The 20,208-nt window shown below is 44.5% G+C and overlaps 1 protein-coding gene across 5 annotated transcripts in view; it reads left to right on the forward strand.

The window, feature by feature from the left end:
- PLEKHD1 (pleckstrin homology and coiled-coil domain containing D1) overlaps positions 1-20,208 on the forward strand; it is a 37,581-nt gene that overhangs the window by 15,318 nt on the left and 2,055 nt on the right. For 4 of the 5 annotated variants that reach the window (XM_027641984.1, XM_027641986.1, XM_027641985.1 and 1 more), the window contains exons 3-13: positions 1,052-1,145; positions 2,070-2,159; positions 2,677-2,753; positions 7,248-7,339; positions 10,167-10,219; positions 12,442-12,536; positions 13,443-13,536; positions 14,802-14,980; positions 15,699-15,831; positions 17,598-17,742; positions 19,714-19,863. In XM_027641984.1, the coding sequence (XP_027497785.1) occupies positions 1,052-1,145; positions 2,070-2,159; positions 2,677-2,753; positions 7,248-7,339; positions 10,167-10,219; positions 12,442-12,536; positions 13,443-13,536; positions 14,802-14,980; positions 15,699-15,831; positions 17,598-17,742; positions 19,714-19,863 (1,202 nt within the window). Of the gene's footprint in view, positions 1-1,051; positions 1,146-2,069; positions 2,160-2,676; positions 2,754-7,247; positions 7,340-10,166; positions 10,220-12,441; positions 12,537-13,442; positions 13,537-14,801; positions 14,981-15,698; positions 15,832-17,597; positions 17,743-19,713; positions 19,868-20,208 lie in introns of all 5 variants that reach the window. The other variant, XM_027641987.1, reaches the window with a different exon arrangement.

The raw sequence follows: 20,208 nt of genomic DNA on the forward strand, positions 1-20,208 counted from the left end.
AACATATTTTCTTTGTCATTTACTCTTTTGAAACCTCCCTACTAAACTTGTCCCCATTTTTTATTCAGCTGCTCTTCAGAATTTTTGAGTGCTGCGGAGATTTAGACCAAATTGAAACTAAGTCATATATCTCTCACCTGTACCACTGCCTGCAGAGTAAATGCAACCTCGATTTTTGAAGAGAAGAGGGACTCTCCCAGGGGCATTTTAAAAATCCAAAGAAGTTAAAAGTGGAACTCCTTTAATCATAATTTTGAGGGCATGCTCCAGTAAATTAGAGGCTCGGTTTACAGAAATTGTGATATTTTGTGGCTACTATACAGTGATCATCAGACCATACCTAAGGCTAACTGAGCAGAGCAAGGCATAATTTAACATTACCCATACGAGAAAAAAATATTCAATTTCCTTTGTAGTTATGAAGGTCAATGACAGAAGACTTTGCCAGGAGCTCTGCTTAGAAGTATCTCTAAAATTTATTTCTGCTCCTGAGTGCTCTGGTGGCCAATTTTTTGCCTCAAGAGTCGCTTGCAGATGTTAGTGTGTGACTCTCCCTGCCATGTGACTTAGTGTTAGAGTGAAAACACTTCCCTTCTGTCTTATTACAAGATGGGAGGAAAGAGGGTGGCAGGGGACAGATTGCAAAAATAATCATTTAGTTGGTCTTAGCCCATGTGTGAGACCCTTAAAAAAAAGAACAGCTGTCTTCCAATAGGTTGAATCCAACCTACATGGGCTAGATAGAGCGCAAACAGCTAGAGGTGCCAAAAATCTTTGACCCTGTCTTGGACAGAGAGTGCTGTGAGTAAATGGTGCTATGGTTTGCCTTCAACACTGGTGTGTGCGTGCTGTGATGGTAAAATGTAAGCACAAAGTACTTAAACTTGATGCTTGGTGTTAACACTAATAAGCACAAGTGAGGCACCTCACCTTAGATGGAAGTAGTAAACTCTTCTGCTCAGAAAGTAGCTTTAGTTAGGTGGAGATTTTCTCATGCTATGAACCACAACCTCTGTTCTAGCAAAATTTATTTCCTTTCTCTGTCTTAAAGGTTCTTCATAATTAAGGAAAGTTTTCTGCTTTACTATGCTGAGAGTGAGAAGAAGAGTTTTGAAAGCAATAAATACTTCAATATCCACCCCAAGGTGAGCAGCATTTGCACAGGGAGGGGGTTATTCTCTTTCTATCTCCTCCCTCCCCTTCCTCCATGGACCCAGAAAGTGAAGAAGAGATAAGTCACAGACTTCACCCAGACCCAGGGAAGCCTCAAAAAAGAAAGAATCATATCAGTACCTTTTCAAGATACTTAATGATTCAGCAGTTACATGACTTCTGTATTTTTTACCTAACAGTAGATGTATCCCCTTGTTTTCATGATCTCCTAAACAACTAATCTTATGACTGTAAAAATACTGACAAAAGCTGACAGCTTCGTTTGCTGCTTATTCCTAACCTGTACTTGCACTCATTAGCATCTGATAACCCACATGCCTTCAGTTCTTAGGAGTGGCCTCCATAGCTCTGCTGCCTGGAGATCTCACATAGGGGCCTTGTGCTCTGAGTCTGCTTTTGTCCTCTGTGGTCACTGGAGGCTGATGAAGCACACATGCTTCCACAGGTGCTGATTGCACACATCCTGATTAGCAGCAGCCAGCTGCCCATCTGCCCCCCACACAGCACATGTGGGGTGTTGACCTACTGGTGGTGACTGCAATGGATGCACAGCCTCTCTCATGATACCACACTGTGAACCTGCAAAATTCGCCCCTGTTGGGAGATCACCTCCTCCTTGATAACAGAGTTCCTGCTTCTGTGTTCTAGCTAGCAGTCTTCTCTCTGTGATGAATACAGGACTGCCATCTTCACCCCCTTTCAGATACCAGTTGGGGGGTTTCCTGGTGGTGGTGGGAGTCCCTCTGCTTTTCAGAAACTGTGTGTATTGCCCCTCCTGGTGTAGCCAAGGAAGGGCAGGGCTCCACAAGTGACCAAGGGTGAAAGTTCAGCTCCTGGTTAGTTAATAGTTATACTTGATTTTACTGACTGATTGGAGTGCTCTGGTTTATCCCTAGGGTGTCATACCCCTGGGAGGCTGCATCGTGGAGCCCAAAGAAGAGGCCAACATGCCTTATGCCATAAAAATCTCTCATGAAGACTTCCATGTAAGTAGATTTCTTTTCTTCTAAAAACCCCCAAACACCTCAAAACATGTTAATGCTGATGAGCAGAGCTAGATTGGCAGTCTTTTCCCTCCCCACCAAGGTATGCCTACCCTCTCTGGGCAGACTATCCTGAGAGAGAGGGTGGCTTAGCATCTCAAGTCCCCTCAAGTTTTTGCTGCTCCTGCTTTGACAACCAACAAGAAAACTTGCACTTTCTGACACCAGGTTTTATGCTACTAGCAGACCAGTAGACAGATACTCAGGAGCCCTAGAGCTCATGTTGCCCTATCATTTTATTCCTGCCATGACTGTTTGCCATATGCACACTTTCCAGTGTGTGGTAGACCTGGGTCATATTTGCTACCATGTGATGCTTCCTGTGGAGGTGGAAGACTATGGTGGGCTTTCCTCTCTCCACAGCTGTGCTATCTGTGTTCAGTTCACGCCCTGAGTGCACAGAGGTGCATAAGGCACCAGCCTCTCTAATCTGGGTTTTTTCTCCCCTCCCCTCTTCCAGGGTAACATTGTTCTAGCAGCTGAATCAGAGTTTGAGCAGGCTCAGTGGCTGGAGATGCTACAGGAGTCTGGAAAAGTGTAAGCTTCTTTCTATTCCTTATGCAGTTTGATCTGTTCTGTAGATGTGTAAAGGATAAAGAGGAAGAAGCCTGACTAGAAGGACTATGGCAAGTCAGACAAGCTCCTCAAAACTAGTGAGAGCTTAACTTGTCTCTTGAACCTATCCTTTCCCTAAATGGGAATGCTCTAAAGCTGACACAAAGCTTCCTACCTTGGTAGGCAGTGTGGTATGCAGTATGGCTCTTTGCTCCCAACCCCAGGCTGTCATCTGTCAAATGCTGAGGTAATGAGTGCCCTCTGCTGTCCTCTCTTGCCTCTGAAAGGTGGGACCTGGGCCTGAATGGGAGCCCTTCTGGTCCATTCTGTGTGGGTAGCAAGGTCTGTGGGCTTGACAAAGGTGAGGGTCAGAAAACTTCCCTGTTTGAATTTGGGGTAAAGTACGAGCAGAACAGGCAAGGCGCAAAGCTTGTGAGCAGCTGTCCATGTGGCTCTACATCCTGCTAGGGGCAAGGACCTCACCAGCACAGTACTGGTCATGCTGAGATGTCAGTAACAGCCTTGGAGAAATTGTGTGTCCTTAGAGTGTGCATCCCTTCTGCTCAGATCTCAGGGTGCTCAGGCCACACAGCAGCAGGATTTGGCCTCTCAAGACATTTAATTCTGAAATGCAGAGGCAGGTTAAATCCCAGGACAGGAGGTGTTAGCAAAGCATTTCCAACCCACCTACAGAGGGGAGAGGGTTTGACTGCTGTATGCATACAATACTGAGCTCACAGTCTGCTGAGAATGCTGGAGAAAGATTTGCAGTTTGTTGGCCTCCATTTCTGCAATCCCTCAGCACCCAGGAGCTTGGCAGTGCAAGGAGCAGGTGTCTTGCAAAACCAGAGCAGGCTCCTTCTAAATCTCAGCTGGTGCAGAAGATGTAACACTTAAACAGGGATTTGACTTTCCCAAACCAGGTATAGAAACTTCCTGAGTAGAGCAGAGCCTACTACTCACCTGTGAGGCTTAAAGCAATGAGCGCTTTGGTCTGCCCTTCCTGGCTGCATTACAGTGTGTGTATGTGGTCTCTTGTCACTATAGGGACAGATGATGTTCTGTTTGTAATAACAGTGTGTACATGGTAAAGGCAGTATCTCAGTTAATTTCAATGTTGTGAGGCTCAACATGTTAATTTGTATTAATGAGGAACCAATTTTATGGTGGATCAGCACAAGCCAAGCTCTGTGCTACTGCAGTGTGCCTGGCTTGGCTGCTGGGGCAAGCTATAGTGTATGAACTGTAACATAAAGCTGTCCATTAAAGTTTCATGGGAGCAGGAGTCCCATGGGACACAAGACCCAAGGCAGAAGTCTGTCACCCACTCAGCACAAGCAGACTTGACCACTGCAGGGAAGAAGAGGCACAGATTTAGCCCTTGAGCAATCTGGAGTTTTTTATTCAGTTAGCACAGGCCTGCATTTCCCTTCACCAGTGTTAAGCTAAATTATTGCCAAGGGCAATAATTTGGGACCAAATTCATCTTTCAGGTGTGTACAGGAGGGAAGGAGCATGGCAGCACAGCTCCAGAGGTGTGCTCACAAGCAAGCCCTGCACGACTGTGTATGTCAGAGAGCCAACCTTTTCTTTAGTCCTTGCTTCAATATTCCAGCAGTAGTGTTTAAAAGAGAAGCTAGACAGTGGCTGCTATCATATAGCAGACTACCTGCACCTAGCTGAAAATCTACCTGAGACACCCCCTTCCCTCCCCTCTCTGCTTCTGTTCTGGCATCAGAGGAGAGCAGTGCAGCTCCAGTGCCAGCCTCACCTGTGCTGAGAATAGCCTGCACATCAGGAAAAGCATAGATTATGTGGTTTATGCTAGCAGGGTCATGTTGGGAGCTAAGCAGTGGTCAGAAAGGCCAGCATGGGCCAGTAACTTGATCTGCAATGAACAGGAAAGCTAAAAAGATAAAGATGAAATATTCTAGACAACCTGTTTGAGTGCCCTGTTGTTCCTAGATGGAGACTGCACTGCCGGTGGCACTGCAGCACTTAGTTGTAGTCATCCTGCCGTCTCCCTTATTATTTAAAACCAACCAAAGGAAAAAAAAAACCACATAAACATCCTCAAAAAAACCCTAAAATGAATTCCATAGAGTGAGATACAGAAATAAGGGAAAGAGGAAAAAATTAACCCAATCTGGAAATGTCCTCTATCCTCTCTCCTTTGAGTCAATTTTGTCTGCTGTCTCTTTACATCTTGGTTGGGGAGGGGGGGGGTGTGCCTGCACAACTGCTTATTACCTCTACCATCATAGTCTGCTCAGTGATATCTTCAGCTCTTCACTCCTTTCCAAGAATCATGGTTTGATATGGAAATGGCTTATTCAGTACCGAGGGGAACCGATGATCTCTCCACCCTTCTAACGTGTTGTGGCTTGGACTTACCACACTTGCCAGATCTGGAAAGCTTTTTGGAAACGCACAAAGCCCTGACTCCTAGACCACCAGGCTCTCTTCCCACCCAAAGAGGCTTTTTTCTTCTGCTAGTTAGGGAGAGGGGCCCACCTAACACTCTCTCTGTCCACAGCTCTCTTCACTGAGCGTTCCCTGAATTCGTTAAAAGTAGACTTCGTGGGCAACAGAGGGGGCAAAAATAACATAGAACATATGTCCTGTGGACCATGAAGTGCTAAGTGTCTCCAAAAGTTGCTTGTGGCTGCTCCCAAGAAAGGTAAAATGCAGGCAAAACTAGAGAGATGTTCCCAGTGCTGCAAAAGGACCGGAACAGACAATGGTTGAGATGCATAACACATGCAGATAACTATAAAGCTTTGGGGGTTCTTTTCTTAGTAACCTTTGAGTTACAGACAGGGAAACATCTTGTTAGACTGGGGAAGGGAAAGGGCCCTAGAAACACGAATCTAATAAACAGACACCTTAAAGGCTACAGCTGTTTTGAAACTCTCCATGTAATCATATGATAAACTCTGTTGTCCCCCCCACTCCCCTCTTGAGATCTTTTGCTGTTGGCTTCTCTGGGATCATATTCATCTTGTATGAGAGAAGGTTAGTGAAAAAACATATTCGCACCCAGATGTTCTCCCTCAAGATGAAGATGTCTACCTGTGGGCAAAACAGCACCTTTTTAATTAGTGTTCTAATTTCCTCTGCGCTTTAGAATGATCCTTATCAGCTGAAAAGAAGCCCAGCTATCTGCAAGGAGCACAAGACAGTGCTTGGGCTGCTGGTGCTGTGAGCTGCCTGGTCCCTGGGGTGGCACGTGTTTAATTTATTTGTCTGTCTTTTGTAAGAGACGAAGTACAAGTTGCCTTGAAATGGTTATATAAAAAGGTTGCCAACCTAATGGTTTCCAAAAAGCTACAATTTCAAATGGTTTACAAAGTGGCTTGGTACAGGAAGGCTTACAGATATTTAATATTAATAAGCTCCCTCAGGATTTAACAAAGACACTAGAATTTCTGGGCAGCAACTGCTGTTCCTGTATGTACATCTATATAAATAGATTAGGAACAATTTTATGTATGTTTTAATGTTATGCATTTTTTTGTGTGTTGATATTTTTTTTTCTAATGAAACACCAATAGAAGTGAGCAGCAAGCTCCATTGTTGGTTCTGTTTTTGATTTGTGTGTCTTTGTCCATGGTATTTAATATCTGCGTTTAAGCCTATCCTGCCCATCAACTCAGTCAGTAATGGGCATCTGCTCCACAGGCCTTTCTTGTAGCTTAGCTTCATAAAGTGTTTAAGTGACCTTGAGATCCTCTTGCCAATGGTCCTAAAATAACACAAGATGCTCTTTGAATATGCCTACTTCCTTTAACATTCTCTACTTGCCAGCATCTAATCTGGCTTTTATCTCTGGTTCTTCTTTGGTTTTACAGGAAGAGGCACTTAACTCACAGTGTAGGACCAGACACCAAGTCCTAGTGGCTTATAAGTAGCAGAGGAGGGATTGATTGATTCCAGGGATACCAGAAAGACTGAAGATAGAAGGCTATGGGAAGAATTCAATAGATGGTTAATGTTTGAAGGGGAAGAGTGACTCTAACAGCAAAATACTGGAACGGTTGCAGAAGACAATGTTGTTAGCAGTAGGAAGTTATTTGAGTTAAAAGCTAAAATCTGGTCCTAAAGTCTGTCAGGATCCATTTAAAGGGTTCCAGATGCATCCTGTTGCAGTTGGAGGCTGTGGATGTGCTGAATTGGTCTGGAGAGTCCTTAAGCTTAAGATCAGTGTAGGAATCTCCAAAACACTGAAAAATAACATTTGAATAGTTGTGAGGTGTTAACATACAGCTCATGTATTTAAAAAAGAAAAAAATATTACCTAATGTCAGGGAAATTTCTCCAATTCATTTGTGGAGAAAAATTTAGAGAATCACTGTCCCAAATGATGAAAGTCTGCATGTTTGAATTACTTGGTGGCTTGCTAGGCTGAGACCCCTGTCTCAATCTGTAGGACCCTTAGCTCCTTTACATTGCCTGCTTTGTGTCTGCTCTCCCTAGGACATGGAAGAATGCCCAGCTGGGAGAAGCTATGATTGAGAGCCTGGAAGCCCAAGGACTGCAGCTGGCCAAGGAGAAACAGGAGTATTTAGGTAGGAAACTCTTACTTCCAAAAGCCATAAACCCCAAAATAGCCATTTTGCTTTTCCTGGAGTTGTCAGTGTGGTCAAGCCAAGCAGCTACAGGTTTTTACTGTACAAAACCTGTTTTTACAGGTTTGACTGTTACTGGATGAAGCTTTTCAGTAATCAGCAGCTGAAATTCAGGTTTGAAGGGGGTCAAAACATGCAATGGTTGAGATAGGATTTGGACATCTGTTTGGAGTGTGAAAACAAGAATGTGCTTTGGCCAACCTGCTGCAGTCTCATGGCTGGTCTGTACAAATGTTTGCTGCCCCTGAGATATTTGGATGTGCTGGTTTCAGCTGCTTACCAGGCAAATAGCCAATACCTTTGTCTCCCTGAATCACACAGGACTGATACTTCTGAGGCTGATCACAGCTTTTCATGCATGAGTTTTCTTCAACTAGCTGGGGGTTTTTTTGGTCTTACTCTATTTGATCTTTGTGTTTGCTCACACTCTTCATATTGAAAGTGGGAGCATTTACATGGGCTTGCTTGAGGTGTCTAATGGCAGTGGCTAATTTGTCAGTGCTGTCTCCATGGACAATGCAGAGAGAACAGTTTGTCCAGATGAACATAGAATAATGTAGGTGGAAAGAGACTTCTGTAGGTTATCTAGTCCAATCCCCTTCCAGATTCTGGATGGCAATACCTTGGATGCTATGACTGCCTTGGGAGGTCCAGCTGTCTCTTCCCTGCATTGACCATAGCAAGAGCCAAGGGAGAGTAACCATTTTAACCCAGATGCCCTCCATGTTAGAGCATTCGAAGAGCCCTTTTGATCTGGGGGCTGCTGGTCATGTGTGGGCCCAGTGACTTGTCTGGACAGTCACCTGCTTTAAACAAGCTGGCAGCAATTTGGGTGCTTCAGGTTAGTGATGCCTTGAGCAGAGGCTCATAGTATCTACTCCTAATCACCAAGCTACTGAAGGAATCTTGAAGAACTTTTTGCACTTTTGCATCCATGATGATCAGGGGTGATCTCACATGCAACAGTGATAATAATTCAAGTATCAAGGCATGTTGATTCTGGCCATCTAAGCTCCATTCACACATGTGAGTTGATGGATGGGCTTGTATGTGAGGCAGGGAGGGAGAAGCAGCTCCACGTCTGACAAAGGGATAATGGCGAGTGCTGAAAGGAGTACCTGGAGGGACAGGAACAGGAGGAAGATTAGAAACAGGAAAACTTTGTCAAAACATTATTTTGCAACCACCAGAGCAGACTAAAGAGCCTAAAAGACTGAAGAGGTCTTTAGTACAATAAAAGACAAAGTGATGGAAGAATAGAAGAATATACATTCTGTGGCAAACAGGAGATATTTGGAATATAAAATATATATTTCACTGAGTTCTTTGGTCCTTGACAGGAACATTCAGAGCTGGTCAATTGTCACAATTGGTTACTTTCTTTTGACAGCAACTGTCTATTTCAATATAACTACTGAGGCTTCTGCCTCATTAGCCTTACCTTCAATGATCTGTGTCCATCTCTAGTTAAAACTTTGAGGTCAGACACTGTTCCTGGCAGGAGGTCAGGGTTCTCTGGAGGAAGCAAACACTGCTTGGGGGAATTCCCTGAATCCACACTGAGTGGATCCCACCTTCCTCCCACCTGGTTAGGATCCAGGTTTCACTCTCAGACATGGACTTTACAGAGGGCCATCAAGTCCAGGGCTTGGGCCCCCTAGGAGGGGCAGAAGGGGGAAGGTGGAAGAGCCTCTGTGTAAATACAGTGCATCCGTGCTGGGTCCTGGCCAGGAGAAAGAGGTCAAGAGTGGAAAGGAAAGGCAGCAGTGGTGGTCAGCAGAGCTTTGGTAATGTAACACTCTTTCTCTGGCAATGGGAGCCCTGCTGTGGGCAGGAGGTGAAATCTGCATTCCTCCTAGCAGTAGTACTCCTGCCAGCGGTAGTAATCTCATCAGGTCTCCAGTACCAGGGAAACCAGTAGCATCCCACTCACCTGATAGGGGGAAAATTTAATCTAAAAGTGCTGCAGTGAATCTGCCCTGCTCACATGGTAGCTTGGTGGCAGAGCTGGGAGCTAAACCTTAGGCTTAACTGTGAGGAGTGTGTTTCTGTCTGGCTTCCTGTAAGTGTGACCAAGAGCTACCTGAGGGAGAGCCTTTGAGGTTAGGGCATAGCACAAGGGCAGGCCGCAGGGTAAGGAGCAGAGCAGGGCCTCTAGTGGGTGTGTATCTTCAGTAGACAAGAGCAGCTGATGTTGAGGGGAACTGCTCTGTATAGCAAAACTTTTGTGGCTAGGTTAGAAGACTGATTTTTGGCCTTGGCTGGAACATCCCAAGGTGACAGTAGGGAGCTGGCAGTGATGCCCAGAGGGCTAAGGAGTAAGGAGAGGATGATGTGCTAGGCAGGTGGGGATGAGGCACTGAGCTGCAGGAGAACTGACTGCTGGTACCTGGTGTGTGACCCTGTGCACCCACTTAACCTTTCTGTGCCTTTGTTTCCTCATTTGTGAAACAGAGATAAGAATATTTTCCTGACTCAGCTAGAGGATAGTGGAGGTTAGTTCATTAATGTTCTTTAAGAGCACTGAGAGGAAACCTTAGAAGGAGTACACAGCAATGTGGTTGTTTAGTTTATTCAGTTATTTGGCAGGAGGGAAGTTACAGAACATCCGATTACGTGCCATCTTAGACTTTGGAGCCTCTCAGACAGATGCACACAAAGGAATAGGGAATGCTTCAGAAAGTCAGTGTTTCATGTTTGTAAATATCCCCAGGATATAAAATGCTTTTCTCTGTGCTTTCTCTGGCCTTTGTTTGTGTGCTTGCAGATAAGCTAATGGAGGAAACAGAAGAGCTATGCCTGCAAAGGGAGCAAAAAGAGGTGAGTGTTCATCCCAAGCCAATTTCCTTTAAATTCCATGTGGTAGGACTGGGATTTTGGGAGTTGTTGGTTTGAAGGCATGTCAGGGTTCAGAGAGAGGGGCTTGTGGAGCCACAAGAGTCTCCAGCCAAACTCTGGACCCCATGGATGAAGAGAGGAATAAGACTTGTGCCATGAGATGGGTCTTGGGGTTGTACCCTTGCTCCCTTTCCCTGTTATTTTCCATGCAGCGTGCTTGTGATTATATCTGCAGGAGGACCAGGGAGGAAAATGAAATAAAATTCATATTCACTGGATTGAATGACACAATTGTTATTTGGCAGAGAAGACTGGCAATCAAGACTTGTCTCCACAGTTAGAAAGCAAGTAAACAGACCTGACATGGTTCCAGTGTAGAGATACTGTTGTGAGAAACAAGGAGCAGAAAAAGCAACATGGTTTGTTTTTTGGGCACACCAGAGACGGGGAGAATAATAAATATTGCACGAGAGAAAAACCAAGAGAGCACCCCTAAGAGGTGACTATGATACCTTAATTTATCTTAGAATCATAGAATGGTTTGGGTTGGAAGGGGCCTTAAAGATCACCTAGTTCCAGCCTCCCTGCCACAGGCAGGGACATCTTTCACTAAACGAGGTTGCTTTATCAAGTTTATAATTGTTGTCTTGTTGATACCACCTAAGGAGTCTTTCTGCTGTGCCTTTTGCAACCAGACTTGTCTATCTCGCATTGGCCTATTTAGTCACCAGCGCGTTTGTAGCAAATGTGGGTAGAGCCCTTCCCAAATCTTCATTTGCGAAGCCCAGCCATGAGATGAGATGAGAATTGTTTTCCAAACTATTCCTAACTTATGGTTGCTTAATATAGTAAGAGTAGTTCATTCTCACATTTCCAGCATAACTATACTGATTTTTATAGCACCATCATAAAGTCATTGCAAGATAACTGTGCAAATGGATTGTCCTATTACACAGTAGAAAAGTCTGCATGGATGTAGAATACCACGTTACAACCTTGCAAAGTGCCTCATGTTCTATTCCAGTTAATCCAAAACGACCATTGCCCCTCTTTAGGAAAAGACGGCAATGCTGACCTTGGCTTCTCAGGCCTATATTTTTCTTGTATACATTTTTGGGGAGCTAAAGTCCAAAGATAGCTTGGACTCTCCTTTAGGGCTAAGCTACTTCTGCCTTTACAGGGAGACATCCCCTTCTGGTGAAGTAGCCTGCTGCACAGCCCACAGCCATGGGGAGGGAAATGCCCTTGTCTGAAGATCCTGGAACAAATCTCTGCTATTAAAAACCATGCACAGTAACTCCATTGCCCACAAAGAGCAGATGGGGCCAGGTTAGTTTGAAGGAGTTTGGTACTGTGAAGAACTGAATGTAGAGCTCACTGAGCTGTGGCAGTCTGACCTGTTGAGAACCTGAAGGCTCCAAAGAAGTATGTTGGGAAGGAAGCTTGAACATGTATCTGCACCATGGAGCGAGACTCTTAATATTAATTTACTCAGTGTCAGTGCTGTTTTTTGAGTAGCCTGGGCCTGCAACAGCTATAGCTGCAAAGGGACCTATCCGGGAGCAGGACCCTTGCTGTATTTTGTCCCTGTCTTTCTCCATCTGCAGTAGGTCTCAGTACAACTGCTGCCTCTAGACCAGGGGAAGAGGCTGTTTCACTGCTTGAGGACAACTTGTATTTGGTGCTCTTTAAGCATGGTTCTATCAGCACAAAGATAGTGACAGGCTGATTAAACTCTGCAAAGCTGTAACTGAACAGTTTGTGTTTTCCTGCCCCAGTGGGGGTGGAGAGCAAAGCAGAGCTAGTAGAAAAATCGCACTTAAGGCACAGCAATTCTGGGGCTGTCACACTCCTTCAGGACTATCTATACCTGAACATGTGAGTGCCTGGAAATGGTACATACACGTGGACTCCAGCATTCCCAGGGACCTTCTGTATATATGCATCAGAGCTGACCTGTGCAGAGAGCATGTCTGGGATTTTCATGTGCTTTGTAACCTGGCTGGGGCTTATGGATGTCTGAAAATCCTCAACTTACTTCAAATCCCTTCTAATTGCTCCTGGACAAAAGCATGGTGTGATCAGACGCCTTGTGGCTCTACATAGGTCGGGTTAAATGCCAGGTTTAAAGTCCCAGGCACTGTTAACAGGGAAGCCTTGCCTAACCATGTAGGCAGAGTACATTCCTGTCTTTTTTGGTCCAGGAACTTGAGCGTCTGAACCAGATGCTGGAAGCAGAGAAGCAGCAGTTTGAAGAGGTGGTGCGGGAGCTGCGGCTGGAGCAGGAAGAGATCAGACGGTAAGGCAGCAGACTGCAGGGCAGGAAAAGGACAACAACTCCCACACCAGACAAAAGTGTCACTGTGGTGGTGAATCAAAACAGTTTGTAAAATCCACCTATTTTTGTGTGTGTAGGAAGGAGAATAGATGCTATATTGACCAAAATAGGAATGGCTGTGGGCTGTTTACCTGCATTTGCTATTGCTTGTGTGACCAATAGAATACAGCTTAGTTTCATTTTGCATTCAGGGCTCCAGCAATTTATTTTCAAAGGGCTTTCATATTGGTTGGGGAAGCATGGCAATGGAGGTGCTAGAGAGGATTTCAAAGAGGCAATTACTTTGATTGGCTGACCAGCCCTGTGGGGTCCAGACATATGGATCTGGTTTTCCACCATCAGCTAAATGACAATGGGTGGATGATGATGTTGCCTTACCAAGAATTGTTTTGTTATTTTAAGAATTACACTATGCAAAATGTAACCGGAGAATGTATTTAGAAAGAGAAGGATCAAAATGCTTTGCCCTGAGTGTTGAAAGGGCTGTTTAGCCATTGCTCTCTTTTTTTTTTGTTTTCCTTTTCTCTCCCTAAATAACATCTCGGTGTGATTTTGCAAACCATTTTTGTTTTCATAGACAACCTCTGCTTAAATATGACTGCCTTGTTTGAACTCTTCCAGTTTTAACCATGGTCCTGTCCTTGCTAGAGAAGCACACTGACAGTTCAGTTTGGTTTGATGATGAGGAGGCACAGTAAAGTTCCTGAATGCCCGTAGTGTGTTCAAGACAGGATGTGATGCTTCCTGGCAAGCTCCTGACTCTCCAGGACTGCCTTCACCCAGAGATCCACAGCCTGCGCAGTCTGAGCGTGGTCTGTGGGGCTAGTGTTCCACTGCAATACCTGTTCCCCCTTTTTGCTTCTTTAGGGAGCTAGAGCTCACAGCCCGCTCCCTTAAAGGAGTGGAGGAAGAAAAGAAAGAGTTGCGAAGCCTGACGCAGTCCTTACAGAACACCCTGGAGGTGAGTGACCACTTCTCACCTCTGAGTGACAGCATTTTAGTGTGCTATGGAATGAATCTAATATCTGCTAGCACCAAAGTTAAGTCCTGTACAGATGAACAGGTCCATTTGGTAGCTGGTATGAATGCCAAAATCCCCCACAGAAAAGGATGAGAAGTGATACAGACCCCAGCAGAAGCAAAATTTTCTCAGTCATAGCAGGTGACGTGATGATATCAGAAAAACCAAAAGTTGCAGTTTGGGAAGCTCAGGTTGAACACCAGGGAGAGAATTTTCACCAGAAGGATAGGCAGGCAGTGGGAGAGCCTGAGGAAGCTTCATCATGGAAGGTTTTCACAACTGGACTGTAGGAAACCACATCTGACCATATCCTACTGTGCTGGCAGACCAGCTCTGAACAGGAGGTTGGACTTGAGCCTGCTAGAGGGTCCCTCCCAGCCAACATGGCTGTAAGTCATGTACTCTTTTTTTTTTTTAAACTGCAACTCCCTAAGTTCTGGTGGAAATTGGAGCGGGAGAAAGGCATTCCTTGTTCACAGAAGAGAGCATGGTGTTCCCAAGGAATCCTGTACCACATGGGAATATAGGAAAAGGAATATTGATGTATTGAAATCTTTCCTTACTTGGTATCGCTCTGGTGGATTTGTGGAAAATGCCTTTTCTAAATGCACATTGTTTGTGAGATTTTAATACAGCCAGCCTTTGGAAGCCTCAAGGTCATTCTTAATGTTTGTGTCAGATGCTGCAAGTTTGTCCAAAAATCTGTTCCTTTGAGCTCTTCTCCTTGCCTGAAGTTATGGGAATGCAAAAAGAACTGGAAAGCTATTGAAGGACTGTTCATGCTCTAGTTGCACACTGAACCAAACACTTCACAGGCAAACAGCATGATATGTCTTATTGCCCTGCAGTTAGAAGTACCACAGAGGGGATGCCTCCAGTTCCCATTGAGGAGCAAGCCAAGCAGGGAAGCGGGCTGCATCTGTGATGCACTAGGGAATCACAAGGCTCCAGTCCCTGAATTGTGTCCTTACTGGCATATCACATCAAAGGAGCCTGCAGGTTCTCTCCCCCTTCATAGCAAAGGCTATGGTGGAGGCTTGCTCCTCATGAGGCAGGTATGAAATGAAAACCTAATTTTGTTATTCGTGTTTTTAACCTGAATGAGGCATGTAAGGGTGGAGGGACTCAATAGGGAAGAGCCAGGCAGGAACAGGAGCAGAAACATTAGACTTAGCTGATATTCACAATCTCTGTCCTTCTTCAAGGAGCTCTCCCTGGAAAAGCAGCAAATGCTGGAGATGCTGGAAGAAAATGAGAGCCAGGTCCCACCTCCAACCAGCCCCAGCAAAGAGCAAAGCCCCATCTGGGGACTGCACTGCAGCCTGCGACAGATTGAAGAGAAGATGCAGCAACTTCTGCAGGAGAAACTCCTGGCAGAGAAGAGGTGAAGTGGGGGCAGGGGTTCTTGAGGTGGTATCAGGAACAAGATGTGATCCAGTGTGAGGAGGGTGGTGTGAAAAGAGGTAGTTTTTCCCCTTGCAGGTGGGAGGCATGGGGTTGTGGCTAAATATTTGCAGGTTTAAAATGATATCACTTCAAAACAGTTTCCCTGTTTATCCTGAGACCTGCAGATAGCCAAGATCCTTTATAATTTCCATTCTTGGATGTGGTAAAGGGAAGAGGGCACTTCTGCCCTCCTCAGGCTTAGGGGTGGCAAATGACGTGACTGTCTGCTGACTTGCTTTTTCGTTGCCAAAACAAGACAAGTCTGGAAGATTGTCCGGTTCCCATGGCAGGAGTTTAGGGTACAAACACTTCAAAGGAGACAGGACTGCTGAACTTCTTGCTCCCGGTTGGGCCTTCTCCTTTCAAACCAGGATTTGGGCACGTGAAGGTGTTCATGGCCTGTCCCTAAGGAGTGTTTGGTGCTTCTGGGCCTCATCTGGGGGTTGAGAGCATTCAGTTCAAGAACTGTCCACCTGGCTTTCTCCAGCAATGCCTGTATTATTGGAGTGAAGCACAGACAGTGCTCCTCTTAGCACCTCTTTGCTCAGGACAGCCAGATAGTTAAGCATGCCCAGTCACGATACTGAACCTCTTTCCTTCCTGTCAGTTGTGCTGGGGTGGGAATGGTCATCTTTCTTTGCTGTGCCATGCATCAGGATGAAGGAGAATGAGGAGCGGTCCCGAGCACTGGAGGAGGAGCGGGAGTTTTACTCTTCCCAGTCACAAGCACTGCAGAACTCACTGTCGGAGCTGACTGCAGAGAAGCAGCAGGCAGAGAGAGACCTCAAGGTATTCCCTGCAAATGTGGTATATTGCTGACCCTGGGCCTAAAGTGCTCTCATTTTCCTTCTCAGTTCATCCCCCATCAAGCCAAACTCTTTGTTTTATTTCGTTTTCATGTTGTGATCACAAATCTTCTTCTGCTGTGCTTCATATTACCAACCATATCCTGGGCTGCATCAAAAGCATCAAGACCAGTAGATTCTGCCCCTCTAGTCTGCCCTTGTGAGACCCCACCTGGAGTACTGCATCCAATTCTGGGGTCCTCAGCATAGGAAGGACATGGACGTGTTGCAATGAGTCTAGAGGAGGATCACAAAGATCATCAGAGGACTGGAGCACCTCTTTTGTGAAGACAAGCTGAGAGACCTTGGGTTGTTTAGGCTGGATAAGAGAAGGCTCTGAGAAGGAAACCTTACAGCACCTTCCAGTACCTAAAAGAGGCTACAAGAGAGCTGGAGAGGGAATTTTTACAAGGATATGTAGTGATAGGACAAGAGGAATTGGCTTAAAACTGAAAGAGGAGAGGTTTAGATTAGATATTAGGAAGAAATTTTTTACTGTGAGGGTGGTGAGGCACTGGAAGAGGTTGCCCAGAGAAGTTGTGGATGCCCCATCTCTGGAAGTGTTCAGGACCAGGTTGTATGGGGCTTTGAGCAGTGTGGTCTAGTGAAAGCTGTCACTGTCCACAGCAGAGGGGTTGAAACTAGATGATCTTTAAGGTCTCTTCCAATCCAAAACACTCTATGACACCATCATAACACATGAAGTTGCCATGTTGTATCTATGTAGCACTACTATTTATTTTCTCATTCTGAAGCCTGATTCAACTGTTCAGTGCAAGTCTTTTAGTTTGCTACTATGCAATCATCATCTAAAGATGAAGGGAAGAAAAAAGTAAAAGAGTAAAGTACAGACGAAAAAGAATAAAGATTATTTCAAAGAAATGTTAACATGGACATTGAGCAGATATCTTCCCTCCTCACTTGTGCTCAGAAAATCAATCTTAAGATGTGTAAATCTTCAGTAACCTCTGCAAGAACTTGAGTTGAAAAGCAGAGGAATGCAGCTGAGGTACCAGCCCTCCTTTGTAACGGAGGATACTTTGTCCAATTACCTTTGCATAGATTAATATATGATATTTTATTTAAATCTAAATAATATAAAGGTTGTGTTTATTGTTGGCTGTTTGACACTTAACCTGCTTATACAAATATTTTGTCCAAAAAACCCCCATTCTTCTTTTTCCTGCACTTCCAATATTTTTTTTAACCTGTAACCTTCCACTTGGCCAAACGGAGGCTAAGTTGACCTAAGCTGTATTAGTCATTCTGATTTGCTAAGCTACTACTTTACTTCTAAATTTCCTTGTGTTTTGTTCCTGAAACTCAGTACTGTACATCCCTTTGTGGGAACTGACTGCCTCTATCTCAAGTCCATCTCAGCTGGAATTATGTCCTCCCTTTCCTGGTCATCTGTAAATATTTGCATTAGCACGAATTCATGTGTTGAAATACCATCTCTGATTCCATATGGTTTATACAATGGGAGGAAAACTGCAGAAAATGAAAGTCAGAGCAAAGGAGAATTACTAAAATAGTCTGACTGAAGACATGAGGAACAACTTTTATGTTGTCTTACAATATTTCTAAGGATTTTCATCACTATTGTCTTTTTGTTTTCACCCATGGTGAGTCCCTCACAGACCTTGTGGGTTACCAGGATGATTATTGAGACACAAGCCAGTTTCCAGCAATTCTTTTTCTCTTCCTCAGGCTGAGGTGAAGGTACGCATGGATCTGGAGAAGAGACTGAGAGAAGCTGAGGAAGCATTGCAGAGCTTGGAGCAAGGCTTAAATTCTCTGCATTGCAACAAGGAGAAAGAGGAAAAGATGAAAGCAGATGTCAGTAACTTGAGAAGTAAGTCAGTCATCCATCCTCTCTCCTGATGAGCGAAGTCTGAGAGAGAAAATATTTCTACCCATCTTTCCAGACACACAAGGAAGATCCTCAATGCACATAATGTGCTCTTCCAACTCCTTGTACCTCCACCACACCTCCCATTTGAGGAGCCATAATGTGCTATGTGGGCACTTGGTATTTTGCCCTCAAAGAAGAGTGAAATTATCCCAGCCTTCTCTGTTGGGTGCAAGACAAACCTAAAGGTAGAGATGATCAAATGCTTTCCAAAATGTCAAAGGGAAGCTGTGACAGAGCTATAAAGACTGACTAGGTCTGAGTTATAAAGTCTTCTAATTCCCCTCAAGACATTATTTTCTCAGCCTTGGTTACAACAACATCAGTTTAAGGAGGACTGTGGTTGCTGTACCAACGTGCTGGTAGGTGACCCAGCAGGTGAAGTTTGGATCCTTACTTGGACCCGAATTACAGCATCAGCACTGCTGTGCTGAGACAGCTGCAGTCCACAGGTCAGGTGTAAGACTCATGTCCTCACAGGTTAACCTTATTTCCTTGCCGTTTTTGTGTTTATCTGGGTTGGAGATTTTTGGGTATTTTGGAGGGGCATTTCCCTAGCATTTGGCTTGAGTTGGGTCTGGGAACTGACGTTAGCAGCTTCAGTTGTATGAAGTCTTGCTTATTTTCCATCCTCAGGTATAGTTTAGGGGGAAAAGGTAGTGAAGATGCTGTATTTGTACAGTTAAGGCTTCATTTCAGTGAAGGGTGGATGTACTGGGCCAATACAGAAAAGTCAAAAAGTCCTATGGCATTCTGAGCACAGTTTACATAGAAAGAATAAAAAGAATAATAAGAAAAAAATAAATACATGTATTAATAGTTTTGTATCTATTCACATATTTATACTTTTTATATATTTAAATACAATAAATATTATTCAGTAGTTTCTACGTAAGATTTCTAAACTGAGGAAAACCAAAATGATTCTGAACTTCATCCCACTGTGTCAGAGCCATGGTAAGAAAACAGAGCTAAAGTGGATGTGTTTGTTGAGTTCAGCATTCAAGTAGAGCTGAGCTACCTGCTTGGGGCATAAGTGAGTAACCTCTGGTACTGAATGTTTCCTGACATTTCCAACCTTAGATTTTGGGGGATGTTTTCTTCAAAAGAGTAAAAATGAACAGAGCACTAGAGAAAATGAGGGACCACCAATGTTTTCCTTAACTTTGGTCCCAGCACAGGTTGCATCAGTCCTTCCAAGTGGTTCCTGCTGCTCTGCCCTGCTCTGCCCTTTCATATAAAAGTTTGGGCACATTAGCACATGATGCCTTTGAACAGCAAAGGGCCAGTGACAGGCAGAAGGACAGCAAGACTGGAATGGCAGAAGAGATGCTGGTTAGACCATAGGGGGGGAAATAGACCAAGAAAAGCAGCCTGTGTGCAGATCAGGACAGAATAACATTGTCAGAGTTTGGACATGGGGCTTTGCTTGGAGCCTATAATGTAAATATCTCTGTGCTATGCTTTTAAGAAATTCCTGGCCATGTATGGCCTGGAGGTGTGTGCCCATGCCAGTGTTGCCAAAACCTCCCTTTCCCAGTTAGACTTGACTGGTTTTAGAAGTCCTTCAAAGAAAGTATGATGAGTGAGGCTTCATACCCTCTGTTGCAAGACAGTTGAGAAGTTTTATTACAGTATCAGCGGCTTTTGGCAGTTGAATCATGAGCAGTTGTGTGAATGATTGATGTGGAATGTTTTGCAGTTCTTTCTAAAATTTGAGTATGCATTTTTTGAGAACCAGAGGTTTTTGTCACTGAAAATGTTCATTTTGATGATGTTCAGGAGCTTCATAGATTGTTGTTTGTGAAGATAATCATTATCTGGCTCAGCCCATTAACAAGTGCAGTCCCTTGTGACTGGTTCATTGCTTGGAGTGTCTGTCCCATCACTCTTACAGTGGTATCTTTTTCTCAGAGTTCTTTGAAGAGTGCATCCGCAATGCCGAGCTGGAGGCCAAGATGCCTGTGATCATGAAGAACTCCGTGTACATCCACAAGGCTGCCACTCGTCGCATAAAGAGCTGCCGCTTCCGCTGCCGGAGAACCAGTACTTCATGGAATGACAGTAGGTATCAGGCAGCTTTTTAATCTGTATTCTGCAAGAGCAGATACATGCAGATGGGGCTGACAGAACAGTAAAGTCTCCAAAGATCATTCTTATTTCATATTCCTTAGTAGTAGAATGGAGCTATAGTGCTACTTGGATCTTCCTTTCCCAGAGGTGAGGCACTGAGCCTGTGTACTTGTTGCCTGTTTCTTTATGTATGTTGAAAGCTAACTGCTGTGATGGTTCTGGGCCCCAGAAAAACATACTTAAATATGACTTCATTGGAATGTTTAATCACAGACTAAGTTAAGTTGGAAGGAACACCTGGACATTGTCGAATCCAATCTGGTGCTTAGAGTGGCT

This window comes from Corapipo altera, unplaced genomic scaffold (genome assembly GCF_003945725.1).
Source record: "Corapipo altera isolate COAL_440 unplaced genomic scaffold, ASM394572v1 23b, whole genome shotgun sequence".
Lineage (NCBI taxonomy): Eukaryota > Metazoa > Chordata > Aves > Passeriformes > Pipridae > Corapipo > Corapipo altera.